We start from the raw sequence: 17,860 nt of genomic DNA, 5'->3' as shown, positions 1-17,860 counted from the left end.
GGCATAAAAAGCCAAACATTTTTTTTTTGTCTAGACCAATTGATGTGAAAATTTACAATTTCCTAATACTAGACACACTTCTGATCAGATATTAAAGAGATGTAATACAAACAAACACATTTGTACTTATTTTCTCACCCAATGAGAATCGATAAGAGAATCGTTAAGGAATCAGATCGATAAGCAGAATCGGAATCGGAAAAGTGAAATTCTTATCAATTCCCATCCCTAGATTTCGGTGAAAGTTATATGCCTTAAATATTATATAGAATCTGAGAATTTCATCTATTACCCATTGGAGAAACTTTCAAATGCAACGTGTTTAGTTGAATGCGTCTTTAGTGAGTGCTATTGTTGGCTAGTTAGTAATTCGCCTATTGTGTATAAATTCCTACCTAGCGATGGCTCTATAGAGGAATGCTGCTGCCCGACCATCTCCTGAGCTATGCTACTCTACATTTCACTTTCATTTTCGACGTCGGAACATTCCTTGCCGGCATCATTGTTGTAAAACTTGTCAAACGCGTGACCTACCCTGAACACGTGAGGAAGTCCGACCTACCCTGAAAACGTTGGCGTATGAATCAGGGGCGATTTCTCTAAAACTGCAAGGGAAGATCGGCTTCCCCTAAATTTTCTGAAAATGAAAGGGTCAAATATATATTATTGTGTTAAAAATTTCATTGACTATAAATGCGTTAGAACACGTCCATCTCGAAGACGAGCTCGTTCAGAATCAGCTGCTTGTCACAGGTCAACTGAGTAGATTTCCTTTTCATACTTTCCTGTAGCGTCACTGTGCATTTGCCTGTTGAAGCTCAGCGTCCATCGACTTCAATGGGGCTGCATAGAACAGCCTTTTTTAGTGTCTAAAGTCAACGGCCATTGGATAATGCTGCGATTATGTCCCTCCCACGGACACTCAAAGTCTCTGGGGGTGAATGGAGTGGGCTTGCCTGGACGCTGGCCTTCTGCGTGATGATTGGAGGGTCTCAGCCTCTCAACCACAATGCGTGACTTCACTATTTAATGATATATCATGCCAAAACACATTTCATGTTTTAGTCAGCAGGGGCTTGTAATGCTGCGTAGCATGATAAGGTGCAAGGAGCAGAAAAAGTTGACATGGGTGCTAATTTTCAGTTGAAAAAAAACGCTGGCATTATTTTATCAGCTGAGGGCATGTTCATTGCCATATCAATGTGAGCTAATCAACAAGTACAACATGTTCTAATACTATGAGACTCATGAAGGCCCTTAGCTAATAAAAAAATGCTTGAAAGATGAACATATATAATTTTTTTTGAAAGGGCATAAGCTGATGAAGCAGACAAGTGACCAATGTTTACTGTTTCAAAATATTTTTAATTAAATCCAAATCCCAGTGAATCATATCCTCTTGTTTCTCTGTTTTGAGATTCACACAGACTTAGCAGTCTTGTTCAAATTTTACAAATTGAGTTAATAAACTGAAAATGGAAATTGTTTTAAGCTGTTGCAGATGTTATCTCCGCTAATTATATTAATCTAAATAAGTAAATATTAGCAGGTAGGGAAGGCGCGAAAAAATATCTGTCTCCTAGGGTGGGAATGACAGAAAATAATTGAGAACCACTGGTCTAGAACATGTTGCACTTGTTGATTAGCTCACGTTTTTATGGCAATGAAAACGCCCACAGCTGATAAAATAATGCAAGCGGTTTCGTTTTAACTGAAAATTAGCACCCTTTTTTTTTTTTGCATCAGAACAAGATTTTTTTGCATTAGAAGTTTTATAAAAATCTATGGGTCCCTGAAAGGGAGACAACGTAGTTTATTGCTCCCGAAATAGTGGTATGTTTCTCATATTATTAATCTAGTACATGTTTTACCAATGTGTTTCGTTTTTGAGTTAAACCTACACAAAGGAAATTTAATATACCTCAAATTTGTTTAAACCTGATGTATTTATAGAGCAAACCATTTAACTCAAGTAAATTGCCATAGAAAGTCCACGCAGCTACCAGCGAAGGACCCGGCCTTCTCGGAGGAAAAAGGTAACTCCTGCGCCTACTAACACACCATGAAGCTCTCTCTCTCTCTCTGTCCGTGTCTCTCTCTCTATCCGTGTCTCTCTCTCTATCCGTGTCTCTCTCTCTCTCTCTCTCTCTCTCTCTCTCTCTCTCTCTCTCTCTCTCTCTCTCTCTCTCTCTCTCTCTCTCTCTCTCTCTCTCTCTCTCTCTCTCTCTCTCTCTCTCTCTCTGGTCAGTCCTATGGACAGAGCTGTGGTAGTGAGATGGAGGCTCTCCAAGAGGCCTACAGACGGATAAGCGATGCTCCAGGCGATACAGAGGATAGGGAGGACGGCCGGCGCAGCAGACCCTCTCCCCCCCCCTGGAACCGAGAGGCATGATTTGTCTAGCACTGCGGTGCACTCAATTGGCTGGACTTGTTTTCATGCAATGCTTAAACTTTGTGGACCCTGTGCTGGAGAGAAAGGGCGAGCAACGATGGTTTGCCATTTTTACTGAAAACCACACATTACCACACACACATGTGACATTGGAAGAATCTGGTGGGCCTTCGAGGAATCAGGGAAGAGATCCTGTGAGTCGCCTATTTCTTAAAAAAAGAAACCGAGGACTCACCTAGATGCTGATCGTGGGGTTGTTTGCATTTCAGAGCTGCTGAAACAAGCACAGAGCCTCGCTGTCTTTGTATCTATCACCTGTCTTTTAAACACTGTTCCCCGTGTGCTTGCTGACGCACGTCTTCAGGTGAGCGACGACCTGGTCGCGTCCGTCCAGTCCTTCGCGGCCTTCCTCCAACAGCAGGTCGGCCCAGCTGGTCCGCAGGTCGCCACGGCGACCTGGGATGTCAACACTCACGCAGACAGGGCTACAGGAGTCAAGGGGCTCTCAGAGAGCAATGGAACAATCTGTCTGGGTGTCACCGTGATCTCTTGATTCTTTATAGTAGCACTGAAAGCCCTTTGCTTTCACTTTTTGGGTTGTATCTTCGTTGTTGAGTGCGCTTATTGCAAGTCAACTCAATAAATCCAATGTAAAAAAAAGATGTTACCTCTGCTGGCACACAGGATGTGAGTTGTGACTTAAAGGAGCTGTAGGTTAGATTCAAGAGCTCTAATTTAAATGTAATCTTACAGAGTGAAATGCTCTAGGAGAACATGTGTATAGGTCGAATGCGCCCTCCTCATTATGAGACAATTTAGATTGAAGACAGCTCTTTGCTAATTTTCAACCAATATTGGGATCCCTTCCCTGATTGGTTTAGGGAATCCCTCTTCCCTGCTAATTGAATCATTTCTCAATGGCTAAAGGTCGAGAGGAAGGGCACAGAGATTACGTTTTTGGTAGGTTGTTTATTTTCAAAATGTTGATCTTCTCCGCTCTTTTGTACTCTCTCTCTTTGAAGGTTGAGGAGGGCTCTGCGGTCTGGGGACTAGCCCCCAAGGAAGGAGACCACCTGGCCCCCAAGGAAGGAGACCACCAGGCCCACAAGGAAGGAGACCACCTGGCCCACAAGGAAGGAGACCACCTGGCCCCCAAGCAAGGAGACCACCTGGCCCCCAAGGAATGAGACCACCTGGCCCTCAAGTAAGGAGACCACCTGGCCCCCAAGGAAGGAGACCACCAGGCCCACAAGGAAGGAGACCACCTGGCCCCCAAGGAAGGAGACCACCTGGCCCCCAAGGAAGGAGACCACCAGGCCCACAAGGAAGGAGACCACCTGGCCCCCAAGGAAGGAGACCACCTGGCCCACAAGAAAGGAGACCACCTGGCCATTAAGGAAGGAGACCACCTGTCCCACAAGGAAGGAGACCACCTGGCCCACAAGCAGTGAGACCATCCTTCCCAGAGGGAGAGAGACCTGGCCCAGAGGGAGAGAGATCTGGCCCAGAGGGAAAGAGCCCTGGCCCAGAGGGAAAGAGACCTGGCCCAGAGGGAGAGAGACCTGGCCCAGGGGGGAGAGACCTGGCCCAGAAGGAAAGAGACCTGGCCCAGAGGGAGAGAGACCAGGCCCAGTGCCTCCCTGGCTATCCCCACCCGGCTAAACAGAAGCAAGAGCTCCTTGGCTAATGCCTTAGCTGTTGCCGCGCGTAGGGGTAGGGCTTCTGGGTACCTGGTGGCGTAGTCCACCAGCACCAGGATGTATCGTGTCCCCGGCTGTCTTGGGGAGGGGCCCCACAATGTCAAGGGCTATCCGGTCGAACGGTGTCTCTATGATGGGCATGGGAATAAGGGGGTGTCTGGCCGTGGCCCTAGGGGCTACACGCTGACACTCGGGACACGCCTGGCAATGCTGTTCTACATCCCTCTTTACCCCTGGCCAGTAAAACCTCGCTAAGACCCAGTCCCGGGTTTTATCCATGCCCAGATGTTCTCCCAGGAGGTGTGTGTGGGCCATACAGAGCACCTTACTGACGTATGGTCGCCGGACCACTAATTGTTCCGTCCCCTCCCCCTCTTTTTTCACTACCCTGTAGAGCAGCCCTGGTGCTAAAATGTGGGTGCGGTAAGCAACTCTCCGAGTCCTGCTTTAGGGCGTCGTCCTGCAGTTGAGCGCTGGCGAACTGGCCCGGCCGAGTAGTACCTTCCCCCCCTGCCGGTAAGAAGTCAGAGAACTCGTTGACATCCAACGGATGTCAACGAGTGAATCAAGCAGCACAAAAAAAGTGAATCAAGCAGCACAAAAATTGTTAATTTGCCAAAGTTGTTAGTTGTGTTCTTATCTTTACAGAAGACTTATTTATTTTGTTTTTGTCTGTTGAATTTTGTTACAAGTTGAATGCAAATGAGCTCTGTTAGTATACCAAAAGGCACAAGCTCTTACTTGACTGTTTTCAGTCTGTGTTTTTTGTTGTATGGCACATAATGATGGCATTTGGGCATAAAAAGCCAAACATTTTTTTTTTGTCTAGACCAATTGATGTGAAAATTTACAATTTCCTAATACTAGACACACTTCTGATCAGATATTAAAGAGATGTAATACAAACAAACACATTTGTACTTATTTTCTCACCCAATGAGAATCGATAAGAGAATCGTTAAGGAATCAGATCGATAAGCAGAATCGGAAAAGTGAAATTCTTATCAATTCCCATCCCTAGATTTCGGTGAAAGTTATATGCCTTAAATATTATATAGAATCTGAGAATTTCATCTATTACCCATTGGAGAAACTTTCAAATGCAACGTGTTTAGTTGAATGCGTCTTTAGTGAGTGCTATTGTTGGCTAGTTAGTAATTCGCCTATTGTGTATAAATTCCTACCTAGCGATGGCTCTATAGAGGAATGCTGCTGCCCGACCATCTCCTGAGCTATGCTACTCTACATTTCACTTTCATTTTCGACGTCGGAACATTCCTTGCCGGCATCATTGTTGTAAAACTTGTCAAACGCGTGACCTACCCTGAACACGTGAGGAAGTCCGACCTACCCTGAAAACGTTGGCGTATGAATCAGGGGCGATTTCTCTAAAACTGCAAGGGAAGATCGGCTTCCCCTAAATTTTCTGAAAATGAAAGGGTCAAATATATATTATTGTGTTAAAAATTTCATTGACTATAAATGCGTTAGAACACGTCCATCTCGAAGACGAGCTCGTTCAGAATCAGCTGCTTGTCACAGGTCAACTGAGTAGATTTCCTTTTCATACTTTCCTGTAGCGTCACTGTGCATTTGCCTGTTGAAGCTCAGCGTCCATCGACTTCAATGGGGCTGCATAGAACAGCCTTTTTTAGTGTCTAAAGTCAACGGCCATTGGATAATGCTGCGATTATGTCCCTCCCACGGACACTCAAAGTCTCTGGGGGTGAATGGAGTGGGCTTGCCTGGACGCTGGCCTTCTGCGTGATGATTGGAGGGTCTCAGCCTCTCAACCACAATGCGTGACTTCACTATTTAATGATATATCATGCCAAAATACATTTCAACATAATCTAAAATGTATTTCTAAGATGTAAATTACAATTACTATTTACAATTACAATCTGATTTGTAAAGTGTGTGTGTGTGTGTGTGTGGGGGGCCTCTGAGTCTAGGAGTGTCCAGGGGACCCTGAAGGGGTCCGGCCGTACCATGAAGAAGTCTGACCAACGGGACCCATTCCCTAATATAGGCCCACTGTATAGGGCTACTGATACTGTACACTCACACACATCAGTACAGTAGGCTATAAGGTTTCTGCATCTGCTGCATTGCTTCATGGGACCAGGATCTGGAGTTGATGATGTGATATCTTTGAAATGTCCAGAAGCAAAACTTAGTGAGGCCTAGTTTGTAATTCTCCTATTGTGTATAAATACTGACTGAACAATGGGTCTATAGAGGAATGCAGCTGCCCGACATCTCCTGACCTATGTTTTCATTTTCGATGTCAGGACATTCCTGGCGGGCGTCATTGTTGTAAAACCTGTCAGATGCGTGACCTACCCTGAACGTGTGAGGAAGTCCGACCTCCCCTGAAAACGTTTGCGTATGAATCAGTGGCGATTTCTCTCAAACTTCAAGGGAAGCTCGGCCTCCCCTAAACTTTCAAAAAAAGTAAATGGTCAAATATATACTATTTCTTTGACTAGAAATGTGTTACAACACGTCTATCTCGTACACTAGTTCATTCAGAATCAGCAGCTTATCGCAGGTCGACTGACTCGAATTCCTTCTCATACATTACCGTAGCGTCACAGTGCATTTGCCTGTTGAAGCTCAGTGTCCATCGACTTCAAAGGGGCTGCACATAACAGCTTTTTTTTGTGTCTAAAGTTCGACAGTCATTGGATAATGCTGCGATTATGTCCCTCCCACGGATGCTAAACGTCTCTGGGGGTGAAGGAAGGAGTGGGCTGGCCTGGACAGGGGCCTTCTGCGTGATTGGAGGGTCTGCGAAAGACTGAGTAGACGTTTGATTGACAGCGATTTTGAACAATAAAACGTTGCCAAAGCTCTCTTTAGTCCCCCAGATTTTGCAAGCGAGTCAAAAAGACAAACTGCAACCTATTTCTTGATATTTCCTTGGCGAAATTGCTACACAATTTTCATCGTACCTTTCATACACTTATAAACACAATTCCATGTTTCAGTTTAACAGAATACCCACATTACCTTGTGGGAATTTCCTTCGGTTTAATATCGTTTTGGTAGTTGGCCATCACTTTGATTCAGAGAGCCTTAGGTCTGAACTCCAAGCCTGTTTTTAGATCAGGAGTAGCAGGGTGACAGGAGAAAGTTGTGTGATTTCTTGGTGTTCATTAAAGACATGGAGTTGGACAGTGCAATGTCTCAGCTTTACAAACTGTTTTCAATAGTGGGAACAATTTGAGCTACATCTGCAGGTTTAGAAAGGACCCTCTCCTGTTTAAAGCGGCTGAAGTCTTACACCTGTAACACATGGGCCAAGGCCGTTCAAGCAGTCTAGCTCTGCTGGCCATTGAGAGGACCATGGTACAGTCACTGGAAAAGAAAGTTGGTATGACAGGGTCACAGAGCATTTTCTTGAAAAGGAACAGAGCAGAATTTAAAAAAAAAAAAATTGGCAATTTATATGATGTAAGCCGAAATGAGCACATTCCCCTCTTTGAAAAACCAGCAGGCACCACTGGTATGAATCTATTCATACAGCCTCTCAACCACAATGTGTGACTGCGTGGCCTTTGACTATTGAATGATATATCTTGCCAAAATACATTACATCATCTAAAATGTATTTCTAAGATGTGTGTATGTCTGTGTGGGGGGGGGGTTCTGGGTTAAGGAGTGTTCAGCCGTACCATGAAGAAGTCTGACCGACGGGATCATTCCCCCACTTTATAGGGCTACTGATACTGTACACTCAAACACATGAGTACAGTAGGCTGTACGCTTTCTGCTGCATTGCTTCATTCACCTTTGAAATGTCCAGAAGCGAAACATACAGAGATTTGAGGAGCCATTCCCAATGCCGGTGTTTGCATGCGTGTGTTTGCATGTTTTTGTTTGCATGTATTTGTGTGCGTGTGTGTGGATGTAGAAAGCAGCTTGGATCCTCTCTGGGTGAGTCTAGTCACCATAGAAGTCAGCACTTGACATAACTCGACCTGCCAGTCACCATGGGGGTGAAAGGCTTGTGCTCGCTGCTGGAGGACTACTGCCTGATCTACAGGACGTCCGCTTCAGGGACAGCAAGCTACAGGTGGACGGCATCAACCTGGCCCACCTCCTCTACAACATGGCCAACCTGGACCAGAACCACAGCGGGGAATACCTGGCCTTCCAGGCAGAGGTCCAGGCTTTTTTCAAGACTGGACAACTGTCGAATCGAAGCATACGTTGTGATGGACGGAGGCTCGGACGGCAGTGACATCAAACTGGACACCAGGATGGAAGGGGTCCGGCCGTACCATAAAGAAGTCTGACCAACAGGATTCATTCCCTAACATAGGCCCACTGTATAGGGCTACTGATACTGTACACTCAAACACACCATCACAGTAGGCTATACTTTTTTGTCTGCATAAAAAATTTAAATAAAAATCAACATTTGAGCAGCTTCAACAAAACCGTGAGGAAGGTAGTGTATAAATCAGAACATCTCAAATTAAGGAAAGTCTGATCCAGGTTTGGATATGGACTCAACCAAGGATGCAAAACACTTTTCTTGTTTGTGTCTCACAATAAAAGTAAGTTTCTCCATCACAAATGGTGTGGATAACATCAAACCAGCCTTCAACATTGGGTATATCAGTTGTCAACCACTTTTTCGCAAGGGCTGTCTTATTTGCTATCAACATAATGTTAAACATACTTCTTGGCAAATCTTGGCAAAGAGTCCGGTTTCAAACCCAAATACAATGCCTCAAAACTGAAAGGACTTGCTTCCTTTAGCACCTTATCCATGAAGGTTTTCATTTCTTTCCAGTTATTCTGAAGCAATGGAAACTGCCAAAATACATGATAATTGTGAAAGAGTTTCCTTGACGCACAATGTTGTTGGTAGCATACTTATTTTTACCTCAGACAAACAATACCACAACAGACAATTCACTTGCACAACTCAAGCCTCCCTCCAGTCTAGAACTCCGTCGGGACAGCTGACCCGCCCTGGACCTGACCGGGGGGTCGTGACCCTACGACCTTACTGTGTCACGACCCCGCAACCTGCAGAGGCCTAAGGGGTTCTGAGGTCGGAGGGGGGGTCGTCCCATGGGTCGCTCCGTCAGCTTTTGCAGAGGGCTGGGAAACCCTGGCGTCATACTCCGACGGCTCCATCCAAGACACAAACAAAGAATTCACCGAGCTTCAGCGCTCCACGGTGAACACTCGTCAGCTCCACCCCTCACTCGATACTTTCTTCGTACCCTTGTTCTCTGGCAGTGTGAAACCGAACGTCCTGATATCTGTGTACACGCTCCGTGTGAAGGGCGTGGCTCCGACCTGCCCCCCTGTGGAGCCCGGTTCTTAGAGAGCCTCAGCAGGTTGGTGTCCGGCGGATCAACGGCTCATTCCCCCGGTTGAACGCTCTGCACCGAGCTCGTCCTCTGCCCCCCTACTGGACGCACTGGGACCCCCGGATGGTGCGGTCGTCACGGAGACAGCGTGCATCATAACGTTGTTGTATTACAGTTCGTAGCCCCACATCGCTCACACATCCTCCTTGCCTTCCCGTAGTCCCTGGTCCGCTCCCGGCCGTCTCCAACGCTGCCTTCCCATTGGTGCGCCGCATCCCCCCCCCCCGCCCCGCTGGCTCTCCATTCAACTCACGGTGTCCGGGAACGGCAGGGGGGCACCCCAGGGGGCCGGCTGACAGGGCGGGAAGGGGGGGCTCCCCGCCTCGTCCACCACCTGCTGCTCGTCCTCGCTTCATTGCTCAGGGACGACCACGTAAATTTGATTTGACATGTGACATGTGACCAGGTTATTACAGTTGATGTAGTTGATGATGTCATATCATGCTGATGTCAGGAAAGTGAAACCGAGAGAGAACTAAGGAGCCACTCCTAGTGCAGGTGAGTTCCTGTTTGTGTGTGGGTGTGTGTGTGTGTGTGTGGGTGTGCGCGCGTGCATGCGTGCGCGCGCGCGTGTGTGGGTGTGTGGTGTATAAAGGAGCTGGAATCCTCTCTGGGTTAGTCCAGTCACCATAGATAGGTGAAGTTAGAGCTAGACCTGTCAGTCACCATGGGGGTGAAGGGCTTGTACTCGTTGCTGGAGGGTAAACAGATCTACGAGGGCATCCACTTCAGGGACAGCAAGCTAGTGGTGGACGGCATCAACCTGGCCCACATCCTCTACAACAAGGCCGACCTGGACCAGAACCACGGCGGGGAGTACCTGGCCTTCCAGGCGGAGGTCCAGGCATTTTTCAAGGCTCTGGCCATCTGTCAAATTAAAGCAAAAGTTGTGATTGACGGAGGCTCGGGCCCCAGCGACATCAAACTAGACCAGGGGATGGACCTTCAAAGAACACGTGTCAAGAATATCCCTGACGCTCTGAAGGGTGAGAAAATGGGCTTTTATGCCCTCTTTACCACGACAGTGTTCGAAGAGACGCTGAACAGCATGAAGGTGCCGCTGGTCAGGTGCTTCGGAGAGGCTGACGGCCAGCTGGCTGCCCTGGCCAGAGATTTGTACTGCCCGGTGCTGTCCGGAGACACTGACTTATACATCTACAACTTTCGAGGGGGGGTTCTACCCCTGGATCAATTCCAGTGGGACTCAGTTAAACCAAATGGGGCCAGGAGTTACATCTCCTGCAAGCGATACACCATGTCCCGCTTCTGTAACCTTTACAAAATCGACCACCAGCTGCTGCCCGTCTTTGCCGCTTTGGCAGGGAACGACTACGTCAACCTCAGAGATGTTAAGTGGGCCAGTTACGTTCCAGCGGGAAGTCCTACAATGAAGTTCAGAACCGCTAGCCTGGTGGGCCTCCTGAGTTGGCTTGGAGCCAGGACAGACCGGACAACAGAAGACACCTTGACAGCAGCGTTGGCACTCATACCCAACATTAGCCAACAGGCGCGGACGGAAATGCGGACGGAGGTGCAGAACGCCATGCTAGAGTACCGACTCCCCAGCTCCTCTCTGCGGAGGTCTTTCAGTGAGGGAACTGTTCCGCCGCTGCCTCCTGAGATCTGGAGCAGGGTCCCTGAGTGGGTCCGTGTGTCCCTGGCCAGAGGGGACCTGGGGGCCAACATACTGGACTATGACATACTTGTGCACAGAAGGAAATTCCTGCGAATCCAGGTTGAGGGCAGCGACCGGCAGAGCTCTAACCTCACCTCACGGCCCATCCGGCAGGTGATGTACGGGCTGCTGCTGGGACAGAGGGGGGGTGAGGTGGAGGAGTGGGACCGGGTCGGTCTGGAGCTCATCGGTGTCAAGGTGCAACCGCTGGTCCAAGGAGCCGCTCAGACGCTGAGTCTGGTCTCTCCGCCCCAGGTAGGCCTACCGACTCCTTTAGCTGGATGATAGACAGAGCATAGTTATATAATAGAAGGACACTGGCAGTCGTCATGGTTATCTCCAAACAAAGAATATGGCTAGGCTAAATCGATGCAAGAGCTAGGTTATATCAGGAGATTTACAAACTGATTATTTTTGGGTAACTTAATTAGGGTTAGGGATAAGTTTAAACCTGACAGTATATCATCATCGACTGTCTCTTTTGTCATAGCAACACTTCATTCATATCAAATCCGTCTAATTCTGACTCCAACCGATATTGCCAACTTCTTTGAGCACTACCTTGGTGAAATTAATATTTTAGTTTTATAACGTAATTCAGAGTTCTTGGTTATCCTTTAAATGGATGTAGTTTGTTCCCACTTCCCAGGCAGACCGCGCTGTGAGGCTGCAGGTGTGTCTGGAGACGCTGGGCGTGGAGGAAGAGACACTGAAGGGAGTTAGGGCTCACCTGCGCCTCCCAGTGGCTGTGACCCGCTACTGGTGGAGGAGGGCCAGCCCTGAGCCGACGCTCCTCAAAGCTCTGCTGATGGTCATGGTCCAAGGAGAAGTGAACCGACGGTCAGGAGGGACAACAGGTAGGTAGCATATATGGTGCTTAGCATAAAAACTAAACAAACAAACACTCACCACCTGTGTGTGTGTGTGTGTGTGTGTGTGTGTGTGTGTGTGTGTGTGTGTGTGTGTGTGTGTGTGTGTGTGTGTGTGTGTGTGTGTGTGTGTGTGTCTGTGTGTGTGAAGGCTGGCAGGGGGATACCAAACACCTCTCTCAGCCTCTGGATGGTGTCGTGGCTCACAGCTTCAACCAATGGCAGGCCTGCCTGAAGGACGCCTCCCAGCTCAACCTGCTGCTCTGCAAGCCCCTTCCTAAACCCCACTTCGCCTGGTGAGACACCCAGACAGTACTGTTTCCATAGCAACACCATCACCAGGACAGTACTGTTTCCATAGCAACACCATCACCCAGAGAGTACTGTTTCCATGGCAACACCATCACCTAGTCAGTACTGTTTGCATTGCAAAACCATAACTAGACATTACTGTTCCATAGTGAGACCATCATATAAAGTCAGAAGTAACTTTAAATAACAGGACAACATCACAAGACTGATATTTTAACAGTGAAATACTGAGAAATGTTAACGTATAAAAATTTGTGACAGAGAAAGTCGCGGGTGGGGTCAACCGAATGTATTTTTAAGATAAGACAGTGCTTCATTGATCCCAGACGGGTTGGTCCAGGTTGTACCAGGGCAGGCTGGTGCACCGGCAGCTCCAGGAGAGGGAGCCAGTGGACATCGTACAGGACGACCAGTTCAGAAGACTGTACAGGAGGCTCCTGGGAGCAGTGACCCAGCCAGACCCCGGGGCCGACTGGCCTGAGGCCCAGCTGAGGGCCAGCATGGAGCACCTTCACCTCAACACCCTGGATGAGGGGGAGGAGGAGGGGGAGGAGGAGGAGAAGGGGGAGGAGGAGCGGGATTGGGCTGAAGCCCAGTGGAGGCAGAGCATGGGGTGTATTAATCAATTCAGCCAGGAGGAGGAGCAAGAGGAGCAGGAGGAGGAGGAGGAGGAGCTGGGCGGGGCTGCAGGCCTGGATCAGGGCTCAGATGCGCCTTGGGTGGAGGTTAAAAGCAGGAGGAGGAAGCGGTAGAGGGAGGGATGGGAGTGAGCGGGGGGGGGGGGGGGGGGGGGGGGGGGGGGGGCTGATGGGGCACAGTGTTGGGGTAAAGCGTTAGTCATAGATTATATTAAGCAGCAACAGAGTTATAAAACCTGTTCTTCATATCATTTTGGCATTGCAGCTTCAATAAGAACCTAGGAAGGAAGAAAAAGGAGAGTTGAGAACAGTAAAAGATTAGAATAGGATGTTTCATCACAATATTAAGATGTGGGCTTTTTCTAAGCCTGAATCATGAGTTGTGTTTCGGGCTTGTTTAAAATAATCGATTTTCTGATAAAAACCAATGTTAATTTGATCTGCTGATCGATCTTTCATTGCAACATATAATTATACAGTATATCCATACATATATATGCAGATATCCATATATATATATATATATATATATATACAGTATATATACATATCAGCAGCAACATATAAGCAGCTTATCCTCCCTTTCCTCCGTGTTGTCCTAAAGTCTCCACCACGGTTTCCTGAGCTGCATGAGGAGGCTCCAATCGCTCAGAGAAAGGAGTACAGATGTACTCCTCCCCACCGACGCAGGGAGGAGAACCAAACGGTCGGCTCAAACCAGCAATCTGACAAAAAAACATGTGAGGGGATCTTAATCAAACACAAACAAAGAACACACCATTGGGAAGCTTAATGTTCGATTCATTAAAAATACCTAAAGTGGAGTCACTCTGCAGGACATTTTGAGGCAGACCGGTTAGTGGAGACCAGAAAGGGCGAGACTAGGCTGAGAGCAGCTGCTATTCCCACCATCCCTGCGATACACTATGCACACCAGGACATTACTCTGGATTAATATCCTGTTGATGTCAGGAAAGTGAAACCCATAGAGAACTAAGGAGCCATTCCCACTGCAGGTGTTTGCATGTGTGTGTTTGTGTGTATGTGTGTGCGTGTGTGTGTTTGCATGCATTTGTGTGCATATGTGTGTGTGTGTGTGTGTGTGTGTGTGTGTACTCCACTATCTGCAGCACCTCCCCCTCTCCGTTGCACCCCGGCCACGCCCGTTTCCTAGGAGAGCTGATAGACACGCCCAACAGCCAATCAGAAACCAGACCCGCCCTCCACAATGCTGACCCTCAGTCACATCACGACCCTCCAAACATTCCTCTTTGGTTGGGTGTTGAGTTTCATCATGTTTTCATGAATCCATCTTGACTGAGCCGTCACGATAAACGAGAGACCTCGTTGAATTGCGGTCCTAGACCTGCGGTCCTGATTCTGCAGTCCTATAACTGCGGTCCTGAATCCGAAGCCTCCTCTATTGAAGGATCCTGGTGCCTTTTGTGGTGATGGTTGTTATATTTGAACACTAGGCTATAGACTTACGTCCATTAGCATCCAACAGACCCCGACATACCTCAGTTTTGCTAAGTCAACGGTGAACTGAAAGAGCTATAGTTCTATGTTTTTATTTGTTTTTCATTAAATTGATTTAATGTAAATACATTCATTGCAAACAAAATTTTTACTTGAAAACAGTATAACTGTTTAAATAAATGTTTAAAAAATGGTTGCTTCTGTATTGGAATCACTCTTACCATTATTCGATTGAGTAATGCCTTGTTAAGAAGGCAATATGGAACCATATATTATAACAACAATAATAATGAAAGGTGCAAAAATATTACTAGCCATTCAGTTAGATAAACTGAAGATATTACGTAAGAACTTAACAGGAATGATGAAGAAACAACCTATGGTCTGTTTCTTCTGACAAAAATACTTATTGTAAGTCGCTTTGGATCAAAGCGTCTGCTAATCGCCCTGAATGTGAATGTAAAGGATGTTGCTAACAGTAATTACTAATAACTGCCATGAACCCGGTCTGATGCCCATTTGGGGCTATCACACATCCTGCTCACTATCATGCCCTTGCCACACCACTTGCTCTTCCTGTCCTTGTTCCTGTGGCCGTCCCTCTTGTGTTTCCCTGTGATGGGTCTTACCCTCGGGCTCTGAGTTTAGGAGTGTCCAGGGTCCCCTGAAGGGGTCCGGCCGTGCCATGAAGAAGTCCGACCAACGGGAATCATTCCCTCACATAGGCCCGCTTTATAGGGCTACTGATACTGTACACTCACAGTAGGATATACTTTTTCGTCTGCATATTTTTTTAAAAATTCAAATAGAAATCAACATTTGAGTAGCTTCAACAAAACCGTGGGGAAGGTAGTGCATCAATCAGACCATCTCAAATTAAGTAAATCTGATCCAAGTGTGGATATGGACTCAACCCAGGATGCTAAATAGTTTTTAAACTTTTCTTTTTCATGTCTCACAATGAAAGTAAGTTTCTCCATCACAAATGGAGTGGAAAACATCAAACCGTACTTATTCGCAAATCCTTTGAAAGAGTCTGGTTTCAAACCCAGGTATAATGCCTCCAAGAATGGCTACCTTTAGGTAGCAAGCAGCCCATGGTAGTTACTTTATGGATGCTTTAATATAGATATTAGTGGGCCCCTTACTAGCGTTGGGAACGTTACTTTAAAAGAGTAATTAGTTATAGTTACTCACTACTTGTTCCAAAAAGTAACTGAGTCAGTAACTGAATTACTCTATAATAAAAGTAACTAGTTACCAGGGAAAGTAACTATTTGCGTTACTGTAAAAAAATAAAGTTGATATATGTCAAAGAATTTGGATTTTTCTGAGCAGTTTTCACTTGGCCTTAATGTGTTAAATGGTTGAACTGCCCATTGAATGCCCTGAACTACTTCTGAATATTAATTTGCTTGGTTGCAAAGGCTGTAGAACGAATACTACAGAAAAGGCCAACTTTTCATCTGAGTGCTCCGGACTCACCATTTCTGCTGCTTCATCCAATCTGTTTGGTGTGTGCGTGTGCGTGTGGCGCGCGTGTCCTGGCTTGTGTGTAAAAACACTGGCTCCGATTGGCTACCATGAAACATGACTCTGCCTTAGCCAATCATAATCGCTTATCTCGTTGTTAACCCACCCGGTCGCCTCACTACCAGTTTGTGTTTGGAGCCAGAGGTGCATTCGGATTACGCAGTTTATTCAATCAATTCATAGTAACGCACTGCATTTAACGCACAGTAACGGTAAGGGTGTTGTAACTACTGAAACAGTAATTAGTTAGATGACCCCATTACTGAAAAAATAACGGCGTTACCTAACGCCGTTCTGTAAGTATTGTAGAACACTCCGGGTGCTCCGGCAGGAGTTATGGAGCTCTATATCTAAATAATATCATTTATACAAAGATAGCTATAACATCTAATATATATTATCACAGCCAAAAGCTGTGTGCGCCTCCAGACGATATTATGAAACACAAGCGACTGCCTCGGGTTCTCCGACGTCTCTGGTTCCTCCACTTCCATATCAATCTGAAGTAGACTGAACCACGCGCTGCCCGCTGCCGGCTGCACTGCACACTCTCCCCTTCTCCTCCCACACACAGGGCCGGGAACCAACTTGACCTGATATTCACAAGGTCCTGCGGCACCTCTGCTCCCTCCGTTACCCCGCTCCCTGTGTCCGACCATCACTTTGTTGCTTTTTCTCTCCCCTTGAAGTCCTCTCCCCCCCTCCTCTCTAGTCCCCACATTGTCACCACCCGCCGTAACATCAAATCTCTCTCTCTCTCTCTCTACGTTTGCCTCAACTGTTCTGTCTTCACTACCTTCTGTCGAATGATTCTCTCAACTGTCCAACGAGGAATCCTACGACACTCTGCCATCCTCCCTCTCCTCCTCTTTGGACCCCCTCTGTCCCTTCCACTCCGACCTGCGTGATCCTCACCCCCCCCCCTCCTTGGCTGTCCGAATCTCTGCGGACTTATAGAGCAGAGATGGCAGCTGAGAGGAAATGGAAGAGATCAGACTGTCCTAATAATCGATTTCACTATATTTTCCTTCTCCCTGATTTCACCTCCAATGTGTCAGCAGCCAAATCTGCCTTCTACCGCACCAAAATCAACTCCTCCGCCTCAAACCCCAGGAAACTGTTTTCCTTGTTCTCTTTCCTCCTCAACCCTCCCTCCCCCTCCACCTCCTTCCTGCCTCACTGCTGATGACTTTGTTACCTACTTTACCCAGAAGGTAGAGGACATTAGCTCCTCTTTTATCCCTGCCTCCAACCTCCCTCCTCCCATCTCCACTTCTGTCTTTACCCAATTTAGCCCTCTCACCTCCGAAGAGGTCGACAGAATAACAACATCTAACCATGCCACCACCTGCCCCCTTGACACTATCCCTTCCTCTCTCCTCCAGGCTGTCTCAAGCGACATCCTGCCATTTCTCACTGCACTTTTCAACTCCTCCCTCACTTTAGGCATTGTTCCAGCGTCTTTCAAGACTGCCAGAATGAAGCCTCTCCTGAAAAATCCGACCCTTGATACCACCGACATCCAGAACTACAGACCAGTATCTCTTCTTTCATTCCTCTCTAAAACACTGGAACGTGCCATCGCTAACCAACTGTCCTCCTACCTCTCATCTAACAACCTGCTTGATCCTCACCAGTCAGGCTTCAATAAGGCACACTCCACTGAGACGGCTCTCCTCGTGGTGACTGAGTCCCTCCGTGCTGCCAAAGCCTCGTCCCTCTCTTCGGTTCTCATTCTCCTCGACCTGTCTGCAGCATTAGACACGGTGAACCACCAGATTCTCCTTGCCACTCTCGCTGAACTTGGTATTGCTGAATCTGCCCTTTCCTGGTGCACATCCTACCTGACGAATCCCACTTATCAGG

At 47.2% G+C, this 17,860-nt stretch overlaps 1 protein-coding gene across 1 annotated transcript; it reads left to right on the top strand.

The window, feature by feature from the left end:
* Positions 1–10,143: 10,143 nt before the first annotated feature.
* Positions 10,144–11,448, top strand: LOC115545751 (protein asteroid homolog 1-like). Its single transcript, XM_030359172.1, has one exon. It carries the CDS (start codon positions 10,156–10,158, stop codon positions 11,446–11,448), a length of 1,293 nt encoding a protein of 430 aa, XP_030215032.1. The 5' UTR covers positions 10,144–10,155.
* Positions 11,449–17,860: the final 6,412 nt, after the last annotated feature.

Source organism: Gadus morhua, chromosome 6 (genome assembly GCF_902167405.1).
Source record: "Gadus morhua chromosome 6, gadMor3.0, whole genome shotgun sequence".
In the NCBI taxonomy this organism is placed as follows: Eukaryota; Metazoa; Chordata; class Actinopteri; order Gadiformes; family Gadidae; genus Gadus; species Gadus morhua.
The sequence above is the reverse complement of the archived record's forward strand: the minus strand, read 5'-3'. Positions and strand labels throughout refer to the sequence as shown.